Raw genomic sequence first — 26,341 nt, forward strand, 5'->3', positions numbered from 1 at the left:
GCAGGTTTTTGTTTTAGAAGTCTTCTTGCTTTTGGAATGGAAAATAAATTGGAGGTAGGTGAAGGGCCTATAGTTGGACTAGGGGTCTTAATACGTTTTGTGTTCTGTAACAAAATACCTGAAGCTAGGTATTTATAAAAACAAGAGGTTTCTTTAGTTCAAAGTTCTGGAGTTCTAAGGGCATAACACCAGTATCTGAACTGGTTCTTGTGAAGGCCTCATGGTGGATGGCCTTATAATGATGGAAACCTTTGCAGAGGGAAGATTGAGGGAAGGTACCACCTCCTTTGAAACAACCAGTTTTCTGGAAACTAATTCAGACTCACAAGACCTCCTTTAATCCCTTCTTAGGGTGGTGCTTCCTTGAGGTAATCACCTTCAGCAGGCCCCGTGCCTTAAATGTTCTACCACCTTTCAACATCTCCACACTGGGGGCTCAGACCACATACAAACTGTATTATTTGAGCAGCAATGATGGGGTCCTAAATCAATATCTTCTTCAGTTATTGACCCAAGTTTTCACCATTTGCACAGAAGTTTGGTTTAGATACCAAATTCTCCTTGGCACTTCATCTCTTTTATTCTCAAGACTAGCTCTAGCTCTTTAAAATCCAGGTTTAGACACAATTCTAGACCTCTCCAGGAGTTCCAACAGATTACATAGAGAAAATACCTTAGCAAAGGTAGAGTGCAAGCTCCACAGGGCACCACTGGCATTTCTGTCTTGGGAGAGCCTGATGAGGCTGAAACACTCATTTTATCTTTATGGCCACATGCCGAAGTCATGTTGATTAGAATACACGGACCTTATGAGAAGATTAATACTTCCTTTGAAGATACTATTGAGTATGAGATTTTGGCTTTAGAGTTTAATTGCAGATACCTTCGTGTCGTTTTGACAAGGTAGTGGTGAGGCATAGTTGCCTTACCAGCAACCAAGATGTCAAACTGTCTCCCTCGAGTCGGGCTACTGTGGATGTCAGCAGGATTCTCTTGGACTAAAACTATAAAACCTTTTTTGGTACAATGAGCACTTGAAGACATGTTCCAGTTTGGAAGAAAGAAGGAAGAGAAGTCACATTTTTTAACCTTTAAATTCATACTTGTCAATTTCATTTGGTTTATTTGTATTGAATACCATTGGGCTTAATTTACTCCAGTTAACACTTATAGGGCAGATTGTCTTTGATCTGAAATTTCTCATTTATGATATACACTTTACCATTTCAACAGGCCAAACAGAATTTTGTTCCAAAGGCTTCTGCATTGCTGACAGATTAAATGAGGGTTAGATATGTTAGGGAAGCAAAAAGAAAATGTGGGTCTCTCTGCACTGACTGTAGATGAGAAATTTACCTATTGACCCTGAGTTCTAGTTCTGCTTGGATTCTTATGCCTGTGTCATCTTCGCTAACATTCTTTCTCCACAGTGGAAGGGAAATTCCTGTCCTGTAGAAACATACTTGCCTGTAATAGATCATCTTCCCTTTCTACCACCTGGAGTCTCTGCTTCTCTTTTCTGTTTTGACTTCTCAAACTGTTTGATATAAGATGGCCAGATACTATGTTTTTGCTCATATCTGTTTCTTACCCTGAGTTTTAGTGTATAGTTATCCTGCTAATTAAAATAATACTAATCATAGCTACCATTTATTGAAGGTTTATTATGACCAAAATGCTTCATACATACTAACATTTAATCCTTCTAAACATTATGCTATAGTTATCCCACTTGTCAAAGAAGGAAATGCCTGGAGAAATTAATTTGCCCTAGATCACAAGGCTCATAAGTGACAGAATTAGGACTTGATTATCTTCTAGTTTCAGGGCACATGCATTCAACAGTCTCTTGCACTGTCTCCAAGAGGCCAACACACTTCACTCTGTGGGCCTGTAGGAAAACCCAGAGGCTTCATACACAGTCCTCAGGGGATCGCTTTGGTCTGGGCCCTCTAACTTGGGAGTTCTTGCTCTAACATCGAATTGCTGACTTTGGTTTTCTGCAAGTAACTTGTCAAGAAAGAAGGCTCTTAGGCTTAGTCTCTATCATTATATAGGGATATTTTTTGTCTTATCTTCATACAGTATTCTCAGAATATCAGCAGCAAAAGGAATGCTGTCTGGGGAGCGGCCAGCTGAGCTTTCCCTTGACTCCACATAATAGCTGCCCGTTGCTCATCATGTGGTAACTTACTCCTCAGATCCATGATACATAGTCATGTATCTGGCAAGAGTTCTCAGAGGGTGTGAAGGAACAAAAGTCCTAATATGTAGAACATGGATATTAACAGCTGTGGAGAGACACCTTGTAAGAAGGTGTCTTTGAAACCCAGAATTTTTTTTCCAAGCAAAAAAAGCAATTTATACTTTTGGCAGCAATTTTCTGCCTTCTCTGCTATTATGGAAGATCTTGTGTTCACTCCCTCACAGATTGGCTTCTTCTCTACTCCTGGCAGAGCCTGCTGAGAAGTAATATATATTCAAAGAGGGGGTGGCATTACGATCTTCTAGTGTCAGAGCAATTGTATAGTGGGAGGACATCAGAGAAGGGAAGACCCTTAAACTCTTGTGCTCAGAGGAGAAGGAGTGAGATCAAGATTAAATTTTGATTTGCTATTGAGTTTTTCTGTGATTTTTTTAAAACTAAAAGGAAAATGGATTTACTATTAGTAACAGCCATACTTGGAGCCACTGTAGAATTTTTCATCTTCAAAGCTGGCTGTTAGGCAATAAAGCTCTTGCTGAGATCAGTGTGAATGTAACCCATGCTGATTTTGTGATCAAACAGGAAGGGGGTTGTGAAGGAGTAGGAGCTAAAGGAGTCAGCAGGCCTTACTTCTAGTCTTTTTTTTTTCCCCATTAAGTTTATTGGTACATTTTAGGTATACAATACAGTTACATTCATCATTGGAATCTTGAACAATTACATGAGTATCTTGGTTCTTATTTTTTCCCCTTCCCCTGCCCTCCCTTCACCCTCTCCACCCTTGCCTATTTGAAAAGATTTTGTTTCCATTTTTTCCTTTTCTCATATTTTTTCTTTTCCCTTCTTTCCTTTCCCCTACCTCTCCCACTTCCCCTGTTCCTTTAGATCTTTTCTTCCTATTATGCAATATCAATTATACATTTTTAAAATTACAATATCAAGATCTAGGAGACATTACTGCAGATTTTACAGAATTTAAAAGGATATAGAAAGCATATTACAAAAATATTTTTTGAAATAAATTTGTTAACTTCTAAGAAATACCTTGGAAGACAAATTAATGAAACTAACTCTGGAGGAAATATAAAATTTGAATAGCACCTATTAAAGAAAGTATATTCCTAGCTTGAAAACCTACCTATAAGACAACAACAGGCTCATAGACATTTTAACTGATGAATTATATCAAACATTTAAACCAGAAAAAAGAAAGAACACTTCCTCTCTCATTTTAGGAAACCAACATTGTGCTAATCCTAAAACTGGATAAAGATAATAAAAGAAAAAAGTATGAACATAGATAGAAATTTGTTTAACAAAACAAACTCTTAGAAGTCAGATCTGGCAGTATGTAGAAAGTGGTTTTATTATAGGGATGCCAGTGTTGGTTCAGCATTGGAAGATCCACCCCCAAAAGTAATCATTTTAACAGAGGAAAGGAAAAAGCCATATGATCCTGTCACTAGTTGGAGAAAGAGTATTGAACTAAATTCTACAGCTGTTCATGGTAAAAGCTACTAGGAGACTAGATGTACAGCAGAACCTTCTCAACAGATCAAAGACATGTACTCCATACTTCCAGCAAAAAACTCTTATATGAATGGAGAAGATACAATGCTTTTCTCCCTAAGTTGGGGAACAAGGGCAGATATGCCTACTCTTCATCTGTCCATTAAACTTTGAAACATAGGCCCAAACCAAAATAGTCTGGCAATAAAATGACACAATTAGGATAGGATTGGCAAGGTAGAAGTAAAATCTTTATATGTAGATGAAATGCTCATCTACACAGAAAATACTAATAAATCTCTAGGAGCCCCTAGAACTTATATCTGAATTTACCAGGATTAGAAAACAGAAGGTATATATAAAAATTCAGGTCTATGTATACTTGCTATAAATGAAGAATTGGGTATTGAAATTTAAAAGTTATGTAGGAGTACAAAGGACCTAGAAAAGTAAAAAGAAAAAAAAGCAGTGTTGGAAGACATTTAGTACCTAATTTTAAGACTTCCTCTAAAGTTACAGTAATCAAGGCAGTGTTGGTGTAAGGAAAGACATATAGATCATTTGAATAAAACAGAGAATCTAGAAATAGAACCACACATACGTGGTCCACTGAGTTTTGAAAGATTATTTAACATTAGCATTTTATAGAACATAAACTCAATTCAAGAGCAGAGGAAAAGATAGTGTTTTCAGCAAATGGCACTAGAACACTTGGTATCTGTATATAAAAAAATTAACCTCAACCCTTTATTTCCATACATAAAGATAACTTGAAAGGATCTATGAACCTAAATATGAAAGACTAAAACTATAAAACTTTAAGAAGAAATTATAAGGGAAAATGTTTATAAATTTAGGGTAGGCAAGAATTTCCTAGGATATAAAAAACATGATGTATAAAAGAAAAAAATTGATAAATGAGATTCCATCAAAATTTAGAACTTTAAATGACATCTTTAAGACAATGAAAAGTAGTCCTTAAACAGACCATATTTATAAGGCGTATAACCTATGACCAGAATATATAAAGAACTCTTTCTTACAGCTCATTAATAGACAACCCAATTAAAAAGTAGACACAAGAAGTTGATATATAGCCAGTACAGCACAAGGAGAGCTGTGCAACACTAGAATCAGAAAAACACTAATCAGTACAATAACAAGATTGCATTATACACTCATTAGGGAGATGAAGTTAAAAGTTTTAAAAGAACAAATGTCAGCTTAGGTGTGAACCAGTTAGAACTTTCTAATACTGCTAATGTGAATGTAAAATGGTAAAACCATTTTGGGAAACAATATAGAAATTTCTTCTGTTACTGGTAAGAACCAACAGTCCTGTTCTTAAGTTTTTACTTGAGAGGAATAAAAACCTATGTTCACAATAGATTTGTACATAAAGCTGTGTATCCCTCGTCTGAAATTCTTGGGACCAGAGTGTTTCAGATTTTTGTTTGAAAGCCACTTGATCTACAAAACAGATAGCTACTCCTGCTTTTTTTTTTTTTCGGGTTCCTGTCGCATGGAGTATTGTTTTCCACCCTTTAACTTTCAGACTATGAGTTTCTTTTTCAATTAAGTGTGTTTCTTGTATGCAGCATATTGTTGGATCTTTCTTCTTGACCCATTCTGCCATTCTCTGTTTCTTTTGATTGGTGAATTGAGACCATTAACATTGATGGTTATAACTCACACATATTGGCTTATCATTGTCATGACCTTTTCTTTTTGTTGGATTCTCCCCCTTTGCATTTAATTTCTTGTCCTGCCCAATGGATTCATTGTGCTGGGCTTCCTGGGATTGTGCTCCTCGTTTCTTTTCCTAGGATATTGTCTAAAATTTTTTGGAGTGCTGGTTTGGTATTCATGAAGTTCCTAGGGTGCTCTTTGTCATGAAAGTATCTTTTTCTCCATCAATTTTGAAAGATAGTTTTGCAGGGTACATCAATCTAGGTTGGAGGCTGTTTTCTTTCAGGGCTTGAAATACATCACTGCATGCTCTTCTTGCCTTGAGGGTTTGTGTTGAGAAGTCTGCTGTGATTCTGATGGGCTTTCCTTTGTATGTGATTTGTTTTTTTTCTCTAACTGCTTGTAGAACTTTGTTCTTCTGTTGTGTTTCTGGAATCTTAACAATTATATGCCTATGTGTAGATGTTTTTTGATCAAGGCTATTTGGAGTCCTATATGCCTCACTTATCTGGTATATCAAGTTCTTTTCCCCTGCTTGGGAAGTTTTCTGCCATCACTTCTGTGAACAGTTTTTTTTAGGTCATCTTCGCTCTCTACTGTTTCTTCCTTGACTCCAATCAGTCTTATGTTGTTGTTCTTTGCATCGTCTAGCAGCTGCTGGATTGATTTCTCATAGTCCCTTACTATTTTAAAGCAATTTTTCTTTTCCTGGTCACTAATTGCAATCTTATCTTCTATATCTGAAATTCTGTCCTCACATTGTCTCATTCTGCTGTGTAGATTTTCAGTGGAGTTTTTAATCTCCTTGAAATCTGTTTGCATCTGTTTTATGGATTCCATTTGTTTCCTATGTTTGGATTCCATCATGTTCCTGAGCTCCTCTCTAGATTAATCATGTCTTGCACTATGAGTACAGTCTCTGCTGTTATCTGAGAAATTATTTCTGATTTCATTTTTTTCCAGATCCTCTTTTGTTGCCAGTTCAGGGAGTCCAGGTGGTTGAGTATCAGAGTGTTCCATCTCATTCCCTTTGGGGTTTCTGTAGGTGATCTGGAAGTCTGGTTTTGAGACTTGTTTATGTGTCTTCTCATTTTGATGGGGGAGCAGGGGGTGCTGGCTCACCTCCTGTGTGCTCCTTACTTCTAGTCTTGCTTCTACCTGTGACTGTGTGACCTTAGGTGAGTCATGTAACCTTCTTTTACTGTTGTTAATTTTCCTATAAATTCTAACTTCATCTCTCCACATCCTTATCTCTGGCTTATTTTGGAGATAAAATTGTAATGAGGAAAACAAATCTATCATATACAATATAAAAGGAATCCACTTAGAGATTAAGTAATTTGGTAATTTTTTTAAGTCTGTACGTTGTTTCCTTAAAAATTATTTTGAGGCCATATGCTAGGCACCGCCTCCCCATGAATGACCATATGTTCTTAGATAAACCGTTTCTCTTTCTGAGTACTTAGAAGTTGTAGAAATAAGAAGATTAAGTCAGTAAAACACTTATGTTTCTTCTGTCTTCTTATTGAAAATTCGTGATTTGTTGTTGCATTATCTTCATTTCAAGAGGGCTATCTGGAAGCCAGAGAAATTTGTTCCAGTATTTGTGACAGGGAAAAAAACTATCAAGATTGCTTATTATGGATAGTGAGGTTGCAATATCTAGGTGTGCTTCAGCATAGAAAGTGTCTTTTATCTCTGACAGTGTGTTACAGAATCTGAGCTGACTTTAATTTCCCATGCTGAGGTAGATTGGTCATCCCCTACTTTAGTCAGATCAAGGGTGAAGCCAAAGCTACGCTATGCACTGTGCTGCTTATCTGTCCCAAAAATAAGCCTCCTTGCTAAAGTAATTGATTTTCAGAAGTTTGTCTCTATGAGTCACAACTTTATTTTGTGCATGTTGATTATTAACCAGACAACCCATTCACAGCTGGAAAATGCAGCTGAGGTGCGTCTGACTTACTACATCTACCTGCAAATGGAAATATGTCCAGGAGCAGCTTATCTTCTACCATACAAACACATCTATCTACCTTTTCTGGTTTTTGTGCTAAAGAAAAGCCTAGTAGGAAGGGCCCTGGATGTCATTTTGCATGCTGTGGCTCTACTCTGATCAATTTGTTTGCCATCCAATCCAGTAGTTATGATGGTTGGCAGTCTAACTTTGTTTGTATATTTGACCTCAGAGCTTATCAGGATAACACTTTTACCAAGAGCTCTATTTCCTAACCTCTCAGAAGGCTGCAGAGGAATTCCATCATTAATATTTTCAGCACATATCATAGAGTGCCCAATGTGTACCAGGCCCTATGCTAGGTCTCAGGAATATGAGAATGAATTTTTGTCCCTCAAGGTCTAGTTTGAAGGAGAGTGAAATAAACTATTTTAATTTCAAATGTCAGTGCCATATAATAATTATTGTCATGACTTATAAAGAAGCATTTATGCAATGCTAACTGAGGAAGTATTTTAAACATTTATAAACATGATGATTTATTTCTCACAACAATCCTAATATGTGGCTTATATATTATCTTCCTCTCTCTGAGATGAAAATATTGAATTGAAGAGAGATTATCCATTCATGAGACCACGTAGCTAAAAAGTGGTAGAGCTAGCATCTGTAATGATCCTTGTAAAATGTATATACTGGCCATAGAGCATGGGACAAATAACTCAGAATTTTAAAAAATCGGAAAAGATAGCATGTCTTATGGATTTGACAGATGGGTAGAGCCAGGCATTTTCAAGTGGAAAGGACAGAAAGGCCATCCAAGCAGAGAGATCCCCAAGTATAAAGGCTCAGAGGGGTGAACATACATGTGCTGCATGGAAACTAGTGAGTAACTGCAGGACTGCAGTGGGCGGGAGTGAGACTAAAAGGTGGGTAGGGTCCAGCTTATAGAGGTTATCTGGTGTGCCATGCTGAGGGACCAAAAGATCTGTACCTAGTTTCCTTTTATACTTTACCTCTGGACTGCACCATCACCTCAGGAAAGATGGACTTCTGAATCGCAAGGATTTCTTTCTGTAGTTACATCTCATGCTTTGTTGTGGGTAAATTGTTTGTTTTCTTTATGGTTCAAAATCTCATAGCTTATACTTAAAGGACAAATATGTTATGAAGCATTGAAAATATTCTTCTTTGTGGTTTGAGATTTTAGATGGAAAAATAAGCAACTGAGATAAAGTAGTTGTAAAACGAAATTGTTCTTTTGATTTGTGTTCTAGTTATACTCCTACTTTGACAGCTCCTACCCTCCTCTAATTTAAAATCAAGTTTGGAAAGTGATTATCTAAATCCTTCTAAATTAATGGAGAAAAGGAATACTAAAGCACCAGCATTTTACAAATGGAAGATGTAGGTGTTTTACTTAAAAGCTAGTCAGACAGTTAAATTGATATGAAAGAATGCCATGTTGGTCCCTGAGTTAGACCTGATGTTAAAATGTCTGGGTGTGGTCTAGTTTTCTTTTTCCTAATTTGTCTTCATAGACATTTTGGACTGGCATTAAACAGAGCAGATTTTAGGTAGTCACAGATATCTGTGCTTTAAGAATAACTAAATTTGATGTCATTGTTTATTCCCCTTTACCTGTGGGCAGTCACAGCAAAATTCTTGTTCAGTGTATCTTTTTCATTTTAGGAGAAACATGCTTGTCTCAAGCATCTTTCTGCTTTTTCTCAGTGAGAGGCAGGCAAGAGGTCAGTAATTCCATTTTCCAAACAGTTTCCAAGGGTTCTTCTTTTTTTTTTTTTTGCTTTTGTAAGCTCTGTGTGGCTGAATTATACTCACCTTTTTATCCAGAAACCTAAGCAGGCATCTGTAACAGATGCTGGGAGGACATGCTGATGGGGTTTTTTCTTTTTCTTTTCCTTTTCAAGATGGTATGAGGTTTTGAGTCATTAAGTGCAAGTGTCCTTAAAATTAGAACAATAGGGATGTGGGTCAGAACTTGAAGAAAGGTAAACAAAGCCTGAGATAAAACTAAAAGGTGAGATTTTTGCCAAGGGCCAGAATGTACTTGTTTGAACCCATTACCTGAATGAACATGGGTGTTTGCAAATTCATGGAAGAAATACTTTCTCACCAACCAACCTGCAGGGATTTCGGGGAAGAAAAGCACTATCTAATGTAAATGCCTCTCCCCCTACTCCTTAGCACCACCACCAGTTGTTCCCTGTAGGTTGCAGTGTGGTTGTAAATTGAAAAGCATTTTGTTTCCTTGGTGAGTACATTTCCCCTTATACTCAATCTAGTTCCATCAGTTCTATTTAAAGGAAGTGAGATTGAGCATGAGAAAAACAGTACAGGGAGGGAAGAGCTGACAGAATTGCAGTGAATCCAGAAGAGAAGCATTTTTTAGCTGCTCTGGCTGCTAGATGCATCTTGGCCTAGATACTGTGGGGCAACATGCTATTTTATCCTACATGAGGTACTATCATCCAGATAAGGATTAAAGTTCACCAAGATACCAACTTTGTTCTAACTTTCAGAATTATCTAGGATTGATAGTTAAGCAGCAATAATAGTGAGACCAGAGGTATTGTATGTTAGAGACATTGAATAGGAGCTAGATCTATATATATTATTTCAAAGCTTTAAAACTACTCTGTGAAATATATTCTCATCCCCTTTTTGTGTATGAGGAAATTGATATTATAAGAGGTTAAGTTATTAAGCCTTGACATACAGCTAGAAAGTGATACAGCTAGGAAGTGATACAACTAGGATCACAACCCAGATCTGTAAGGCTTATTAAAGTTCTATGCCTTCACACATTGCACTATACTAGCTTTGTCAGGAGGTAGAAGACATATCTTCTGACTTGTTGCTTGAGAATAAGTAAAGCTGATGGATAGAATTATAACAAGCCAGTAGGGATTTGGCATGTTTATCAGAAAAATGTTTCTTTTAGATTTTCTTTGTTCAATATTAAAAAGTTTGAGAAGAAACTTTAGGGAGGGATTGCTAGGAAAGTACCTAAGATGGAATGAACAGGAACTTCTCTCCACAGACAGGTAAACATTAGTTTACTCCCTGGCTTTTGTGCAGCCAGCAACTGCTATTGGCTCTTCTGAAAGAGCCACTGTTCACCCTGTGGCAGGTGCAGGCCAACCATTGCCATGGCAACAGCAGGAGAAGCAAGCAGTTTAATTCCAGAACTGATAATTAACTGGGGAATGGGGTGGGGGTAGGGAGAAAAATGGGAGGATAATTGTTGCAAGAGGGAAAACTTAGCAATTACTGGCAAGCTGCATAGATGAAAAGGCCAGACACAGATGCTCCAGCCCAGCATGGCCCTAACATTCAGCGCTCATCCCCTCTGGTTACAAATTTTTGATAAACTAAAATAAAGGGTTGAGTTCCCCTCAGCCAACCAAGTCTCTTTAAGGAACCACAGGAAGAAAAAAGAATGCAACATAGGCCATGAAAAGAAATGCAGGGGGCCAGATGAATGATTCCCCTAAATGACACTACCCAGCCAGAAGTAATCCAGAAATGTTGTCTAAACTCCACAGGAAGAATTCATGCTTGGGGATGAAATAAAGGCCACAAAGCATACTTGTGAGTTTCTACTTCTGTGGATGGAGAGAACAGCTTATTAGAAGAGGAAAGGAGGACTTGTAGAAGTGATCATATTGTATAGGTACTTGATCATCATAGCAATTAGTCTATCAGTCCTTCAGAGACTGTATTAATGAAAGTAGCCAAGCACTCACATGAAACATTAGGTATCTTGTGTAATCCTTACAGCTGCCTGAGAAGATGACACTGTTGTTATTCTCACAGCAGAACCAGAGATGTTCAGTACTATGAACAAGGTCACAGAGCTAGTAAGTCAGTACACTAAATCCTGACATCCTATTGAGATTATTTATAAAATAGAACCTATACAACTCAATGGAGAAATCATGTATCCAGTGTCAGAAAGAGGTAGATATAAACAATTTACTGTATAATCAAAAGGAAAATATTTTTTCTAATAACATAAGCTTCAAAATAAAAATTGCTGAAAGGTTACTACTGGAGAATGTTCAGCCATGCTTTTGAAATCTGTTAGGCATGTAGCTATAGCTCAAGATTAGCTCTAGATCCCAAACTCGATCAGGTGAATAAGTACAAGTCTTGATTTTTGTCCTGGTTTGTTTCTGTGACTCAGGCTGGGAAGAGGAGGTGAGTTGGTGACATTATGCAATTTAAAGAGACTGCCCAAACCTTCTCTAATGATCTGTTCCAACCAAACTTCTGTAATACATACTTTTTTTATGGGAAAGACATCATAGCACATAGCAGGACTTCCCTGTATTCCTTTGTGGTGGTGGGTATGGGGAGTTACTTTAAAACAGTGAATCTTACTGGGCGGAGAAAAACAGCATACATTCAGCAGTATTTATGGAACACCTACTTTGTTCTACAGCATTATTTTTGGTGCTAGGGATACAGATGTAAACAAAACATTCAAGTTCCTTGCTTTCAAAGAGCTTACCTTTTAGAATCTCAAGTAAGAGTTTAGGAATGTAAATAGTGTGTAATTTAAAAACACATTTTTAGAAGACCTATTAGTTGTTCTTTTAAGACCATAAAATAAAAAAATAAAACTTGTTCAGTCCCTCTCGCTGATACCTCTGGCTGGCAGGAAAATAGGCAAAAGACAGAATAAGAGGGTAATACAGATTTATAATCATTACTTAAAACTCTGAGCTTACCCCCAGTTTTCCAGAGGTTTGACAAACTAATAAGTTGATGTGCAAGTGAAACAATATCAGAATTTGTAAGTTCAACTGACACAATAATTATGCTGGAAAATGTAATTTTGCCTGCATAATAGAGATGGGATTGCTTCAAGGAGATCTCATTAATATACTGTTCATCAACAAAAAGCAGTGTAACCTTAGTCTTATTAGATTAGATCAGGGTCTTGATGCAAAAGGCTGTTGGAATAATTGTCAGTCTTTTGTTCTAACAAAATAAATTAAGCACTGTCTAGAAGTCTGGATATGGAAATTGAAATAATTGAAGGCAAAAGAACTGTGACCACTAATTCTGAAATCTCCACAAGCCTCTGTCACTTCCTTTTTTATCCATGTATTTAACAAATTTTATCAAATGTCCATTATGTGTCAGGCATTGCTAGATGTTGGGAGTGTAGCAGAAAGCAAAGCCAAACATAGTCCTTATAGCATATTGTCTCTTTACCGTATAGTGCATGATTTTGTCTACAGTTTTTGGGCATATATTCTGTGTATACTGAACTCTGCAAGTTTAAAGAATCAGCAATCTACTTGGATCTATAAATGGAAATTTCCCAATACTTCCCAGTTTCCCAGGCCTTCCCAAGTATATTATAGTGAACACAATTTATCTGAATCGTTGGCTTATTCCTCTAAAGTTTCTCTGGTCCAGTAAGTTTAGCACAAGCTTTATATTTACCTACATCTTGAAGTACATACCATGCTATAGTAAAAACTTTGAAGAGCCCTATACTAATGAGATCTCTTTATTTTCTTTAACATAGTGGTCCCAAACATTGACCAGAAGACTGATTGAACTTCTTTCACAGAAATATTTTTTAGAAAGTGTTCCTCATTATATACTGTGGGGAATGCTGGTCCTTCTCCACTAGATGGTAGAACCTATTGTTAATGATTTGTCATCCAGAAAAAGAGTGTATTAGAAACACTGCTCTGACTAGGTCTTGATGCCACATGGATTATACACCAAGATCCCAGTTTTCTGAGTTGAAGGGCAGGAGGGGAGGGCCAGTCCTTCAGGAGAACTTCCATTTTTCACTTTCCTTACCAGTCATCCAGAGGCATCAGTAGCCACTCTGTGTATGAAGGATCAAGTAAGATAACATGTGGTGTGTGTGTGTGTGTGTATACCAAAAAATGTATACATCAAGAAGAGAAAAACTTGTATAAATATTTTCATACTAAATTTATTGAGACATCATGAGATTAATACAAGTTACCTTTGGTCTGTACAATTACAGGAAGTGCTCATTAGCTTCCAAACATTTACTAGTATGGTAAACTGCTGAAGTGTGTATACATTTTTTTGGTGTACTCTATATATCTCACATGTTTAGCACTCAAACATGTGAGATAGGATTAGATGATATGAAGTTGTCTTTTATTTGTGTAGACATAATTGTGTTTACAACCCAAGGTTCAAATATGAGTCTTTTAAACAAGCACTTAGTAGAAATAACAAACGAAACATTAAAATTGACCTTGATTCAGCACATTTCCAATTTACAGGATGTATACAGAATTCTCATTCCCTTAGTCTGTCAGTCCTGAGAGGTGTTTTGCTATCCCCATATTACATAAATGAGGCAATTAAATGAGAGTAATTGACTTGTTCAAGGTTGCCCAGCTAGAATTAGAAGTTATCTAGAGTCAGGACTTAATTGAAGCCCTTCTACATTCTGTGTCTTTGCTTTCATAATTGCTTTTGTTCAAAACATGACACTTGTTTTCTCCTCTGTTCCCAAAGTACTTTTACATATTCTTGACTTCATCTCCTTAGTAAATGCAATTATCCTGTCTCCAGCCAGTTATCTAGGAGTCATCCTCATCATATCTTTTTCTTTTCAGATCCAGTTAACTGGCAAATCCAGTCAGATTTACTGTCAAGTATGTATCAAATCTAAAGACTTCTTACACTGTCAAGCTCACCACTTTGGCCCAAGTTATGTAATTTCTCTCTACAAATGTAGAGTCCTTCCTGCATCAGGGCTTTTATGCCCTGTGTCCTTTGTCAGGGCCCTTCTGCCCGAATGCTCATCCCTTACTGTATCCAGGACTCTGCTGAAATATTACTTCTTTGTTCCTTGCCTAGCTTTGGTTTTCTGCATAGATGTGTCACCACATAAAAATGTGTTGTGGGAGCTGGGGATTTAGCCCAGTGGTTCCGCCGCCTGCCTCACAAGTGCAAGGTCCCGAGTTCAATCCCCAGTACCAAAAAACCCCAAATGTGTTGTATATTTTAACTCGTTTTCCTTCATCCTCACTAGGTAATAAGTGTCATGAGGTAAAAAACTTAACACTGTGTCCTCTAAGACACAATATATACCCATTTAAATTCAGACTCACTTGATTACACTGATCATTCACCTTGTGTAGGTCACTTACCTTCAGTGCTTATTTCTGAGTGTGGTTTTGTTCTCCATAAAATGGGGCTAACAGGGAACTTGGGGTGGGAGAGTAAATGAGCTAATATATAAGTACTTTGAAAATAGTAAGATATTATAGATTTGGAAGGTAAGCCTGTATGTGACTCTTGACCAGATCCTTTTGCAGGAAGCATTGGTAGGATTTGTACAAATCCATGTCTTCAGTGCTTCTCTGTGGCTCAGTTCCTTTATGAACTGGTAGAGACTCAGATCTGGCAGTGTTAGAATCCCAGCCTAGAGGCTCATTCATCCTCAAGCCCTAGCCTATAGAATAAAGTTACCTAACTCATGTGGTCCCCAAATGGTTATGTGAAAAATGCTTATACATGGGAATTGTTGCTAAGAACCAAATAATACTAAAGCATCTAAGGGCTATTTACTTGAGCAGGGCTACCTTAATGATAGGACAGTCTTCTCTTGATTATTCCTTTGTCTTGTTATCTTTTAGGAACGTACCAGATTTTGCTTACATAAATTACACGGTCATTATTACACAGACCATATCTATCGTAATACTGTTTGGAAAGAGAAAGCTCACCCCATGAAACTGCCAAATTGATTTAAAGGAACAGACCCTCCTGTATAGGACTCTTCAGCGATTCATGTTCTTTGCTGCCTTCTTTGCCTGACCACCCAGGCTTTGGTTTTAGTAGTTTCAATCCTCTCTCCCCAAGGTTCACCTAAGAAGCCATCCTGCTTATTCTCTGATGAGCGTAGGTAATCATTGTTTCTTCTTTTGGGGGGGCGGGGGGTTACCAGGGATCGAACTTGGGACCTTGCGCTTGCGAGGCAAGCTAGATCTCCAGCCCATTGTTTCAAAATATTCCTATATTCCTTTCTCAATAGGAGCTGTCACGTTCTGGTTGCTATTGATACTTGTAGCATGATCCTTACAGTAATGAAGTTCCCTACCTAATAGAGTCCCTTTCCTCTTCATCATCTTCCTCTTCTTCCTTCTCTTCCTGTTCCTCCTCCTTCTCCTTCCATTCCTCACTGGGGATTCAGTCCAGGGGCTTATGCCTGCTAAGCAAGTGCTCTACTAATGAGCTACATCCCCATTTCTCTTTTACTTTACATTGAGACAGTGTCTTGCTAAATGCTTAGACTCACCTCAAACTTGTAATCCTTCTGCCTCAGGCTCCTGAGTACCTTGGACTATAAGTGTGTACCACCACTCCTGGCCAGATGTTGATTCTTTATCAAGATGATGAATGGGAAAATATAAAGAGCTATTTCCTGCAGGAATAAAAATAGTAAAATTATAGTAGAACCTACTTACCAGAATACTTACTAAGTGCCCACTAAGGGCTAAGCACTTTACATGTATTGGCTTATGTCTTGAGTTTGTATGAGAAGTAATTGCTCCTTTTCTCTGGTAATCTTTACTAATCTTTTTTGTAGTTGTAGCAAGCATACTAATACTGTCCTAACTAAAGAGTAGTTACTGTAAGTAAAGAAAACAAGGAGCAGTCTTCACCTCTTTACAGGATTCTTGGAAGGATCATTCTTGATCAAGTTTAACATCGACAACAGTATCCATGTTGCCTTCTGATCACTCTAGTGCTCTGCTGTTATAGACACTTGGCTGTCTCTGTTTTGCCTGTATAAGTCCTACCTTTCCTTCAGGTTTCAATTTCAAATGAGAGGAGTCCTGAAGGTGCACTAGATTAGAACATTGTAGTGATTCAGATGAAACATCTTGAAGTTCTAGACTCGGATAAGAATGGTAGCAGTGAGGACAAAAGAATACATGAGGGAATTGAGAAATAAAGGAGAAGGATGAGGAAGTCAAAAGCATGCATTCAAAAGCAAGCCTAGCTGTGACTTCTTAACTACTGAGTTATATAAACTCATACAAGTCCTTGAACTTCTGGATTTGAGTCTGAATTTCATGTAGCCCCAAATGATCCTTCTAGCTCTGTCTCTTTGTGGTTCTGAAACTCCAGGGTCTTTGTTCTGGGAGACTATAAACAGTTGGGAACAAAAGTTAGTGTGGAGACAGATGTTCTAACCAGTCCATTTTTTGTATTTGAGCACAATAAATTAATGCCTTTTCTTTTTGTCTTATACCACCACTTTTCTCCTTGACACAGTTGTGAATCCAAAAAAGAGATAGAATTCAATCATCATTTCCAAGGTGGGATTCTTGGGAGCACATAGAACCTTGAGGTCATGGGACTAAAGTAGCCTTTTGTGCAGCATTTCCCCATCATCTTTTGGTATCCCAGCATCAATATATACTCCCACTAGTAAATTTCACAGTATGATAACATCTTCACAAATGTCAGCCTAGAAGTCTGCAAGAAATCTTTTTTTACCTCTATTCCTCCATGCCACAAAATCAAAATTTTTTTTCTTTTTCTAAAGAGCATGCTTCTACCTGTCTTCTGTCTCCTACTTGCTCTTTCCCATGGGAAGAGAAACAGCTTTTCTAGTTGGTGAGAATCCCTCACTCATTCAGCCCCTGCTCTCCATTATACAGGGTGAATGTTTTAACAGTCCTTACACTGAAAAGACAACATGGCCCTGTCTTTCTTTTCTTTTGCTTTCTTGTTTCACCTCATTCGGTTAGTGTGGGCCTTTCTTGCTTTCCTTATCTCTATTATTATAAGGAAATTAGGAAGGAATTGTCTGTTATAGGCTCCTATAGGTCTTTGACCCATTTTCTCCATCAGTGACTAAGTGAATCAACATTTTTTTCCCTAGGACTTAGATAACTAATTTAGTGGGAGAGGTGGCAGGAGGCCTTGCTATAGCCTCATACCAGCTCATCTAAGTCAGCACTGTATTAATTGGTTCTTCGTTAGCATAGGTAGTACCTTGATCACAGTTTAGCTCCTTAAATTTCTGCTCTTCCTGTTTGAAATTGGAGAATACAGAGAATAATTGACATCGTGACCTTAAGTAGAACACTTTCAACATCACATCAGTGTTATTAATGGCTTACTAGCTCCCTTCCTCAGTTTTGCTAGGAAGAACATGCAGTTATCAAAGAGGAAAACTTATTTTTTTCCTTGCATCATAGGAAGTAATTTTATTAAAGAGCTGAATTGCCATCAACCAGTGTCTGCTGGTCCATAAATTATATTCCCAGGATGCTCAGTTTAGCACCATATCATGACATTTCAACTGTTTCAGCTAAAATGCTAGGTTTAATACTTTTTTCAAGTGGTCTTCTCAGTTCAATGGTTACTTTGAGGTTTTAGTGTTGAATTTATTGCATAATATAAACTCCCTAAAGAGGAGAGTTTTACTATACATAATAGTTTGTATTCTTTTTAAAATCTTGTTCTTCCCCCCCCCCACCCGCCACAGCTCATCCAGTGTTTGTTTATTCTTGTGGTATTGGGGATTGAACCCAGGACCTTCTCATTGAACCCAGCACCACTCTCCCTTTTTATTGACCTAGAATGTAATTTTTAAAGTAGTAGGCCTTTAATAAACTCTGACAAGATATGAAAGGACACCTTTAAAAGAAAAAACTAAAATGGCAGGCTATTTCAGTTGAAATGGTTAAACCATTTGTGTGTATAGTTGCAACCCCAGTTTATTTGCTACAAAAATTTTTTTAAATCTTATTGTTTCTAGGACCTTTCCTATGAGACAGAGCTAATGAGAATTGTGTTATTCCACAAATTATGTACCAGATACAGTGTGAGACACTGCAGATGCAAAGAATAAGCTATGGATCCTGCTTTTAAGGTACTCATTATCTAGTGAGCAGACAGGTAAAATATACCAATATCAGAACCCACAGAAAGGAGTGTGTTAAGTGCTGTGAGAGGCAGAGTAAAAAATTAAAATTTCAACCATCCTGACTTATGTTCTAGGTTGTGTCTAGATGTTTCCCCAAGGCCTCAGACAGTCTTTTTCGAAGGTAGCTAAATCTGGAATGTGTCATGCTAGGATTAAGGGTATGTGATTACCAAACTACTTCACACTAGTGATTAGTTTGGCACCACCTTAATCCTGGTAGTTTGAATAAGATAAAAGGAGCAGAAAGACACTGTTAAGGTCCTTTGTTACCTTTGCTACTTTGTGCGTGCCATGTTTCTCTTCTGTGATACCTGTTCCCCATCCTGGCCTTGGAGCCAGCCAATTATGGACTGAAACCTCTATGAACTATAAGCCAAGTGAGCCTTTCCCCGTTTAACTTTGGTTGTTGAGTATTTTGTCTCAGTAACAAGAGAAAAGTAATAACACAGAAATTTGGTGCCGAGAAGTGGGATCATTGCTGTGACATTATCTGGTCATGTGGCTCAGGAGCCTTTGAAACTGGCTTGTGGGAAGGGGAAGAGTTGGGAAAGATTCAGAAATGTCGGCTGAAAAAGTAGAGCTACTGGACACTTGAGGATGTTCTGCATGGGAGAGTCTGGTCAGAGGTCAGAAGACCAGAAAGGCGGTAAAGACCAGGCTCAGGAGGTTTCTGCTGGGAAGAAAGACCACATTGGCTGTTGGTCTCCAGATGATGTGTGTTATAGCTTGGCAGAAAGTTTGTCTGCATTTTGCTCATGTCCAGAGATTTTGCCTGAGACAGATTAGGGTTGGTGGACTAACTAATCTGGCAGAAATTTCAAGGCAGTCTTAATGTTGAGGTTGTGGCATGGCTGCTGTTGGGGACCGTTAGCCAGATCTATCTTGAGAATTAAGAGCGTAAGCCCAGCAGAATTATTTAAAATGTTTTGAGTTTGACCAGAAAGGAAGCTCCAGTAAAGTTGTGGCCTGGAGCAGAGGAGATCTTGATTGCTGAGAAGGGACAGGAGAATAGTAAACACGGCTGAGGGCATCACAGGAAGCAGCAGACAAAATGCAGACAAACTTGCACATGGGTAGGCAAGGGTTCTACCACTGAGCTAAACATGTAGCCTTCTATTTTTACTGTACTAGTCAACAACTGTTTAATTATAAGAAACAGGAACACACCCCACTAGTTCAGATAACATGGGGATATGGAAAAGATGGTGCACTTTGTAGAACTCAAAGGAAGTACAGTAATACCTCAGTAGTCAAACTCAGTTCATTCCATATTCGTATTTGAACACAAAAAGTTCAAGAACTGAACATACTTTTCCCATAAGAAATAATGGAAAACCAAACAGTTGGTCCTGAGGCCCAAAAATTACACAAGCACTGTATGTTGTCTGGGTGACAGCGGCACTTAGACTGACGCATCACCCCTTTGTGTCCGAAGCGAGATGCATGACTCACTCTGGGCCCATACAGGTTTTTTTAAGTTGGATTTTTGGTTTGACTATTGAGCAAATTTAGGAACACTGAACAGATTTTTTTTTAACTTTGCTGTTCAAGTAATGGAAAGTTAGAGCTGGGAGCTGTTCAACAACTGAGGTATTACTGTATTTCTGTGCCTTCTAGAGATAAGAGTAGGAATTAATTAGGACCAAAGATTGCTCTCTTCCTTTTTTTCTTTTTTTCCTTTTGCCTCTTTCTCCTTTCTGCTTTACTCTCCTCCCTGCAGAGCAGCCTGATCTATACTTCCATCTCTCCTCTTCCCTTACAGTAGCTTGCCTGGAAGTCACCTCAGCCCTAGTACCCAGGAGTTTTCTGAATTCACCATTGCCTCAATTCTGTTTCAAAAGAAAACCCAACCAATTCATCTGTTAATTAGCTGCTGTTGAAAAAATCTCTGCAAATTCATCTGTCTGTTAATTAGCTGCTGTTGATTTATAGTGAAAAAGTGGAAGGGAAAACTGAAAGTCTTATGGTTTTTAGGGCTTCTCCTCAACATGGGGGCAAGGCAGAGGGTAAATTGGGAAAGGTAGGCAAAATTGAGTGATATTCTGTTATCCTACCCTGGAGAGGGAGTGTAAGATACACAATACAAGGTGACTGTTTACATTTTCTTTTTCTTTTTTTTTTTTTTTTTTTTTTTTTTGGTACCGGGTATTGAACTCGGGACCTTGCACTTGTGAGGCAGGCACCAGAACCACTGAGCTAAATCCCTGACCTGACTGAGCTAATTCCCCAGCCTGATTTTCTTTTTTTCTCTTTTAACTTTATTCTTTTTATTAGTACACATTCATCACATTCATCATAGTGAGTTAGTACCTGTACATAACACATCTCAATTCTTTTTTTCCCATTCCCCTCCCCTCCCTTAAACCCATCTCTCCCTTCCCATTTATTCAAGTTGTGTTTCCATTTCTTCTTCCTTTTTTTTTTGCCTTTTCCTTTCCTTCCTTTCCCTTTTCCTCCTCCCCTCTCCCTTCTTGTTCTTCTCATTTGAACATGTTCTTCCGGCTTCACAATATCTGTCCTCCATGATGCTCTTCATTTACCCTTTGGGTTTCTCACACAGGAGAAACAATGCAATATTTAAACTTGTGTGTCTGATATATTTCACTTAAAATAATGGTATTGAGGTACATCTATTTTCCTACAAATGATTCAAATTTATTCTTCTTTATGGCAGAGTAGTATTCCATTATATATAAATACCACATTTTCTTTATCCATTCATCTTTTTTGATGAGCATATGGACTGTTTCCTAAATTTAGCCATTATAAATTGTGCTCTTTAAACATACAGATGCATATGTCACTGTGGTGTGATGCTTTTAACTCTAGGAAAAGCTATCTAGAAGGGGAATAGCTGGATTAAATGCAACCACTATTTTTTTTTTTTTAGGAATCCCCATACTGACTTCCACAGTGATAGCAACAGTTTACACTCCCACTAGCAGTGGAGAAGAATTCCTTTTTCCCCACAGCCTTTTTCTTTGTTATTGGTTGATTTCTTAATAATAGGCATCCTTTCTGGCATGTGATCGAATCTCAGTGTTGTTTTAATTTGCATTTCTCAAAGGACCAGTGATGTTGAGCATTTTGTTATATATTTATCTGCTGTTTATACTTCATCTGAGAAATGTCTATTCATTTCACATGCCCATTTTTGGATTTAGTCTTTAAATTTGGGGGGGGTCTGATTTTTTGAATTCTTTATATATTCTAGATATTAGTCCTCTGTCTGAAGACCAGCTGATAAAAGTTTTTTCCCACTTTGTGGATTTTCTCTTCACTCTGTTGGTAGTTTCTTTTGTTGTGGAGAAGTTTCTTAATTTTATATGATCCCAGTTACTGATTCTTTGTAATATTTCCTGTGGGGGGGGTTGTTTATAAAGTGTTTACCTACACTTATGTCTTCTAGAGGTTTATCTATTCTATTTTCCAGCAGATTATTTCTGTTTTAATATTTAGACCTTTGATCCATTTTGATTTTGGTTTAGTGCAGGGTGAGGTATATGGTTCCAAGTTCAATTTTTGACATGTGGAAAGCCAGTTTTCCCAGCACCATTTATTTAAAGGGGCTGTCTTTCATCCATTGAAGGTGTTTGGCACCTTTGTCAAAGATAATGTAGCAGAGTGTGCTTGGAATTGTTTCTGCATCTTCTATTCTATTCCATTGATCTTGGATTTGTTTTGTTTTGTTTTTGCCAGTACCATGCTGGGGTTTTTTTGGGTTTTTTGTTTTTTATCATGGTAGCTTTGTAGGTTAACAAGTCAGGGATTGTGACACCCCTTCCCTTGCCCTTGTTGCCCAGAATTGCTTTTGCTCTTCTAGGTCTCTTCTGGTTCCAAATGAATTTTAGGATTGTTTTCTCTAGTTCTGTGAGGTATGCTATTGGTATCTTGAGTGGGATTGCATTAAATCTGTATAACAGTTTTGGAAGTATGACCGTTTTCACTATTGGTTCTGCCTATCTAAGAACAAGGATATCTTTCTATTTTCTGATATCTTCTTTGATCTCCTTTTTCAGAGTACTATAGTTTTCAATGTATCAATCTTTCACTTCCCTTGTTAGATTGATTTCATTTTTCTTGGTGGAATTGTGAAAGGTGTGCTTTCCCTAATTTCACTCTCAGTGAGTTATTCATGTACAATATGACTATTGATTTTTGAATGTTGACTTTGTATCTTGCTACACTGCCAAATTTGGTTATTAAATCTAGGAGTCTTTTGGTAGAGTTTTTGGGGTCTTCTATATAGAGTATCATTGTCATTAGCAAATAATGATAATTTAACTTCTTCCTTTCTTATCATACTCCATTTTTTTTCTCTTACCTAATTGCTCTGGCTAATGTTTTCAGAACTATATTGAACAGAAGTGGTGACAGTGAGCATCTTTGTCTTGTTTCTGACATTGGAGTAAAAGCTTTCAGTTTTTGACCATTCAGTATGATGCTGGCTGTTGGTTTGTCATAGATGGTTTTATCAGATTGAGGTAAAGACCTCTTCCAATTTTCTGTAGGATTTTAATCATGAATGAGTGCTAAACTGTCAAATGCCTTTTCTGAGTCTATTAAAATAGTCCTGTGGCTTTTATCCTTGGTTCTGTTAATGTGGTATATCACACTTACTACTTTGTGTATGTTGAACCATCCCTGCATCCCTGGAATGAATCCTACTTGGTCATGGCGTATAATTTTCTTGATTATTTGTTGAATTCTGTTTGCCAGTATATTATTGAGGATTTTTGTATCTATGTTCACTAAAATTGGCCTGTCATTCCCTTTTTGGTTGTATCCTTTTCTGGCATTGGTATCAAGATAATGCTTGCTTCCAGGAATGAGTTTAGGGGTATTACTTCGCTATTCATTTCATTAAAAAGTTTGAGGAGTAGTGCCATTAGATCTTCTCTAAAGTTCTTGTAGAATTCAGCAGTGAATCTGTCAGGATCTGGGCTTTTACTTTGTTGGTAGTTTTTTTAATTATTACTTTTTCAATTTCATTGACTGATATTGGGTTATCTAGAATTTTTATGTATTCTTGATTCACCTGTTATTCATGTATCTAGGGATCTGCCCATTCCTTCTAAGTTTTCCATCTTATTAGAATACAGGTTCTCAAAGTAGGTATTGATGATCTTCTGGATTTCGGCAGGATTCCCCATGATTTCACCCCTTTCATTCCTAATTGCCTCAATTTGAGTCTTTCCCTTTTTTTTTTTAATTAGGTTGGCTAAGGGTTTGTCTGTTTTATTTATTTTTTAAAGGAATCAATCTTCAATGATTCTTTGCATTGTTTTCTTAGTTTCATTTGCATTAATTTCTGCTCTGCTCTTTATAATTTCCTCCTTCGTACATACTTTGGGTTTAGCTTGTTCTTATTTTTCTAGAACCTTGAGATTCAACATTAGGTTATTTATTTGAACTTGCTTTGTTTATCTGATGTGCGAATTCCAAACTATAAATTTCCCTTGTAGGACTCCTTTTATTGCATCGCATAAGTTCTGGTATGTTGTATTGCCATTATCATTTAATTGTAGAAACTGTCTAATTTCTTCTTCAGTTTCATCTGTGATACATTGATTGTTCAGGAGAGTGTTATTTAATTTTCATGTGGTTATGTAATTTTTGTGATTTCTTTTGCCATTGATTTCCAATTTCATTGCATTATGATCTGATAATATGCATGGGATAATTTCACTTCCTTTGCATTTACTTAAGCATGTTCTATGAGCTAGTATGTGGTCTGTTTTGAAGAAAATACTGCTGAGAAGAATGTGTATTCTGTTATTGTGGGTAGGATATTCTGTTAATATATCTGCTAAGTCCATTTCTTCAAAAATTTGATTGAGTTTCCATATTTCTTTGTTGTTGTTATTTTTTTGTCTAGTTGATCTGTTTGTGGCAGTGGGGTATTGAGGTCCCCCTTTATGACTGCATTAGTCCTTATCTGATTTTTCATATCCATTAGTGTTTGTTTTATACAGTTGGGCAAACCAGTGTTTGGGGGGGGGGTGTCTGTATGATTGTTATCTCTTTCACTTGGATTGTTTCCTTAATAAGTATCTAGTGACCTTTTTTGTTTCTTCTGATCAGTTGATCAGTGTTGGCCTGAAATCCACTTTGTCTCCAAATAGAATACCTACCCCTGCTTTTTTCTGGGTTCCTGTCACATGGAATATTGTTTTCCATTCTTTGACTTTCAGTCTATGAATATCTTTTTAAGTTAAATGCATTTCTTGTATGCAGCATACAAGATACAAGCATACAAGTATTGATGAATTTTGTTTCTTGATCCATTCTGCCAATCTGTTTCTTTTGATTGGTGAATTGAGACCATTCACATTCTGGTTATAACTGATGTGTATTGCCTTATCCTTATCATATTGTTTTCCTATTGTTGATTCCCTTTCTTTCCCTTCTGTTTAACTTCTTGCCTTGCCTGATGTATTCATTTTATTGGGATTCATGAAATTGTTAATTTCATTGTCTTTTTCTGGACTATCCTTTAGAACTTTTTGTATATGCTGGTTTGATAATCATGAATTTCTTCAGGTGTTCTTTATCATAGAAATATCTTATTTTTCCCTCAATCTTAAAAGATAATATTTGAATTTTTCAGGCTCTATCAAGCTGGATTGGAAGGTATTTTAGGGCTTGACATACTTCACTCCAAACTCTGATTTACAGGTTTGTGTTGAGAAGTCTGCTGTGATTCTGATGAGTTTTCCTTTATAAGTGATTTTTTCTTTTCTTAACAGCTTTGCATATTCTGTTCTTGTGTTGAATTTCTGGAATGTTGACTATTATATACCTTGGTGTAGTTTTTTGTCTGATCATGGCTAATTGGAGCTCTGTATGCCTCACTTATCTGTATGTCAAATTCTTTTTCCATGCTTGAGAAGTTTTCTGCTATTACTTCTGTGAACAGTTTTGGTTTTTTTTAATGTTCTTTGTTCTGTCTTCTGATTTTTTCATTGATTCCAATTAATCTTGTTATTTTTCTTTGCATCCTCTAACAGCTATTGGATTAATTTCTCGTGGTCCCTTGCTATTTTTAAGAAGTTTTACATTTGATAATTGCTAACCTCAAACTGTCTCCTAGATCTGATATTCTGTCTTCACATTGGTTGATTCTGCTGCATGTATTTCCAGTAGAATTTTTAATCTGGATATCTGTTTGAATCTGTTTTATGGAATCCAGTTCTTTCCTATGTTGGGCATTAATGGTTTCATCACTTTCCTAAGCTCCTCTATTTTAAAAAATCTATATCTACTCTAGATTCACTAATCATGTCCTTCATTATGGTCATCATCTCTTTAGTTAATCTGTGTAATTATTTTTTTTTTCCTAGAGACTCAGTCATCTGCTTTGTTACTTCTGCTGCTGCCACTTCAGAAAGTGCAGCTGGGTGTCTTGATTTCTTCCACTTCAGTGGTCCCTGGATTTGCCTTGGGCAAGCTAGAGGTCTGGAGTTCCATTTTGCTTCTGTTTTTCTCATTTTCTGATTTTTTTTAAAAATTGTTTTCTGCACTGATGCTTGTAAATTGCTTATGGTATGGCAGTTTTATTACTAGTATCGAGACCTCTTTAGGACTAATTACTTTTCAGGGATGTCTTCTATGTGTAGCTGGCTTTGGCTTTTGAGTCTGTCCCAGGATCCTGCCTCTTCATTTTACTAGGGATGAGAATCTGCTGCCTGTTTGGCCTAGCACTCTTTTTTTTTTTTTTTTTTGGTACTGGACTACGGTATTGTTTATGACTATCAGACAATCTCAGTATTGACATACAAGAAAGAAAAACTAATTAAGACAATTATGTTACCTTGGATAAAGTAGTGCCATCAGTAAGAATTACATCAAGCACAGTCTAGAAAATGACAAACTGTGATAACTGTTAATTTGTGTCCTTTAACTATAGGTAGATGACTTATAGTTATATTAAAAAATCTAAAACAAATCAGAAAATTACACACAGTAAATATCTATTCAATAGAGTGATTTTACT

The 26,341-nt window shown here is 37.1% G+C and overlaps 1 protein-coding gene across 7 annotated transcripts in view; it reads left to right on the forward strand.

The window, feature by feature from the left end:
• The window catches only part of Trim44 (TRIM family member 44), a 205,049-nt gene that overhangs the window by 94,959 nt on the left and 83,749 nt on the right, over positions 1 to 26,341 (forward strand). Inside the window, exon 5 of one of the 7 annotated variants that reach the window (XM_004852034.4) lies at positions 14,012 to 14,050. The exons of 5 other annotated variants lie outside the window; for them this stretch is intronic. In XM_004852034.4, coding sequence (XP_004852091.1) covers positions 14,012 to 14,021 — 10 coding nt within the window. In that variant the 3' untranslated portion in view covers positions 14,022 to 14,050. Of the gene's footprint in view, positions 1 to 14,011; positions 14,051 to 18,177; position 26,341 lie in introns of those variants that run through there. One more of the 7 variants, XM_087205601.1, reaches the window with a different exon arrangement.

The sequence above is a fragment of the Heterocephalus glaber genome, unplaced genomic scaffold, assembly GCF_053883595.1.
Source record: "Heterocephalus glaber isolate CG9 unplaced genomic scaffold, H.glaber_assembly_v1.0 deba00000594, whole genome shotgun sequence".
Classification (NCBI taxonomy): Eukaryota; Metazoa; Chordata; class Mammalia; order Rodentia; family Bathyergidae; genus Heterocephalus; species Heterocephalus glaber.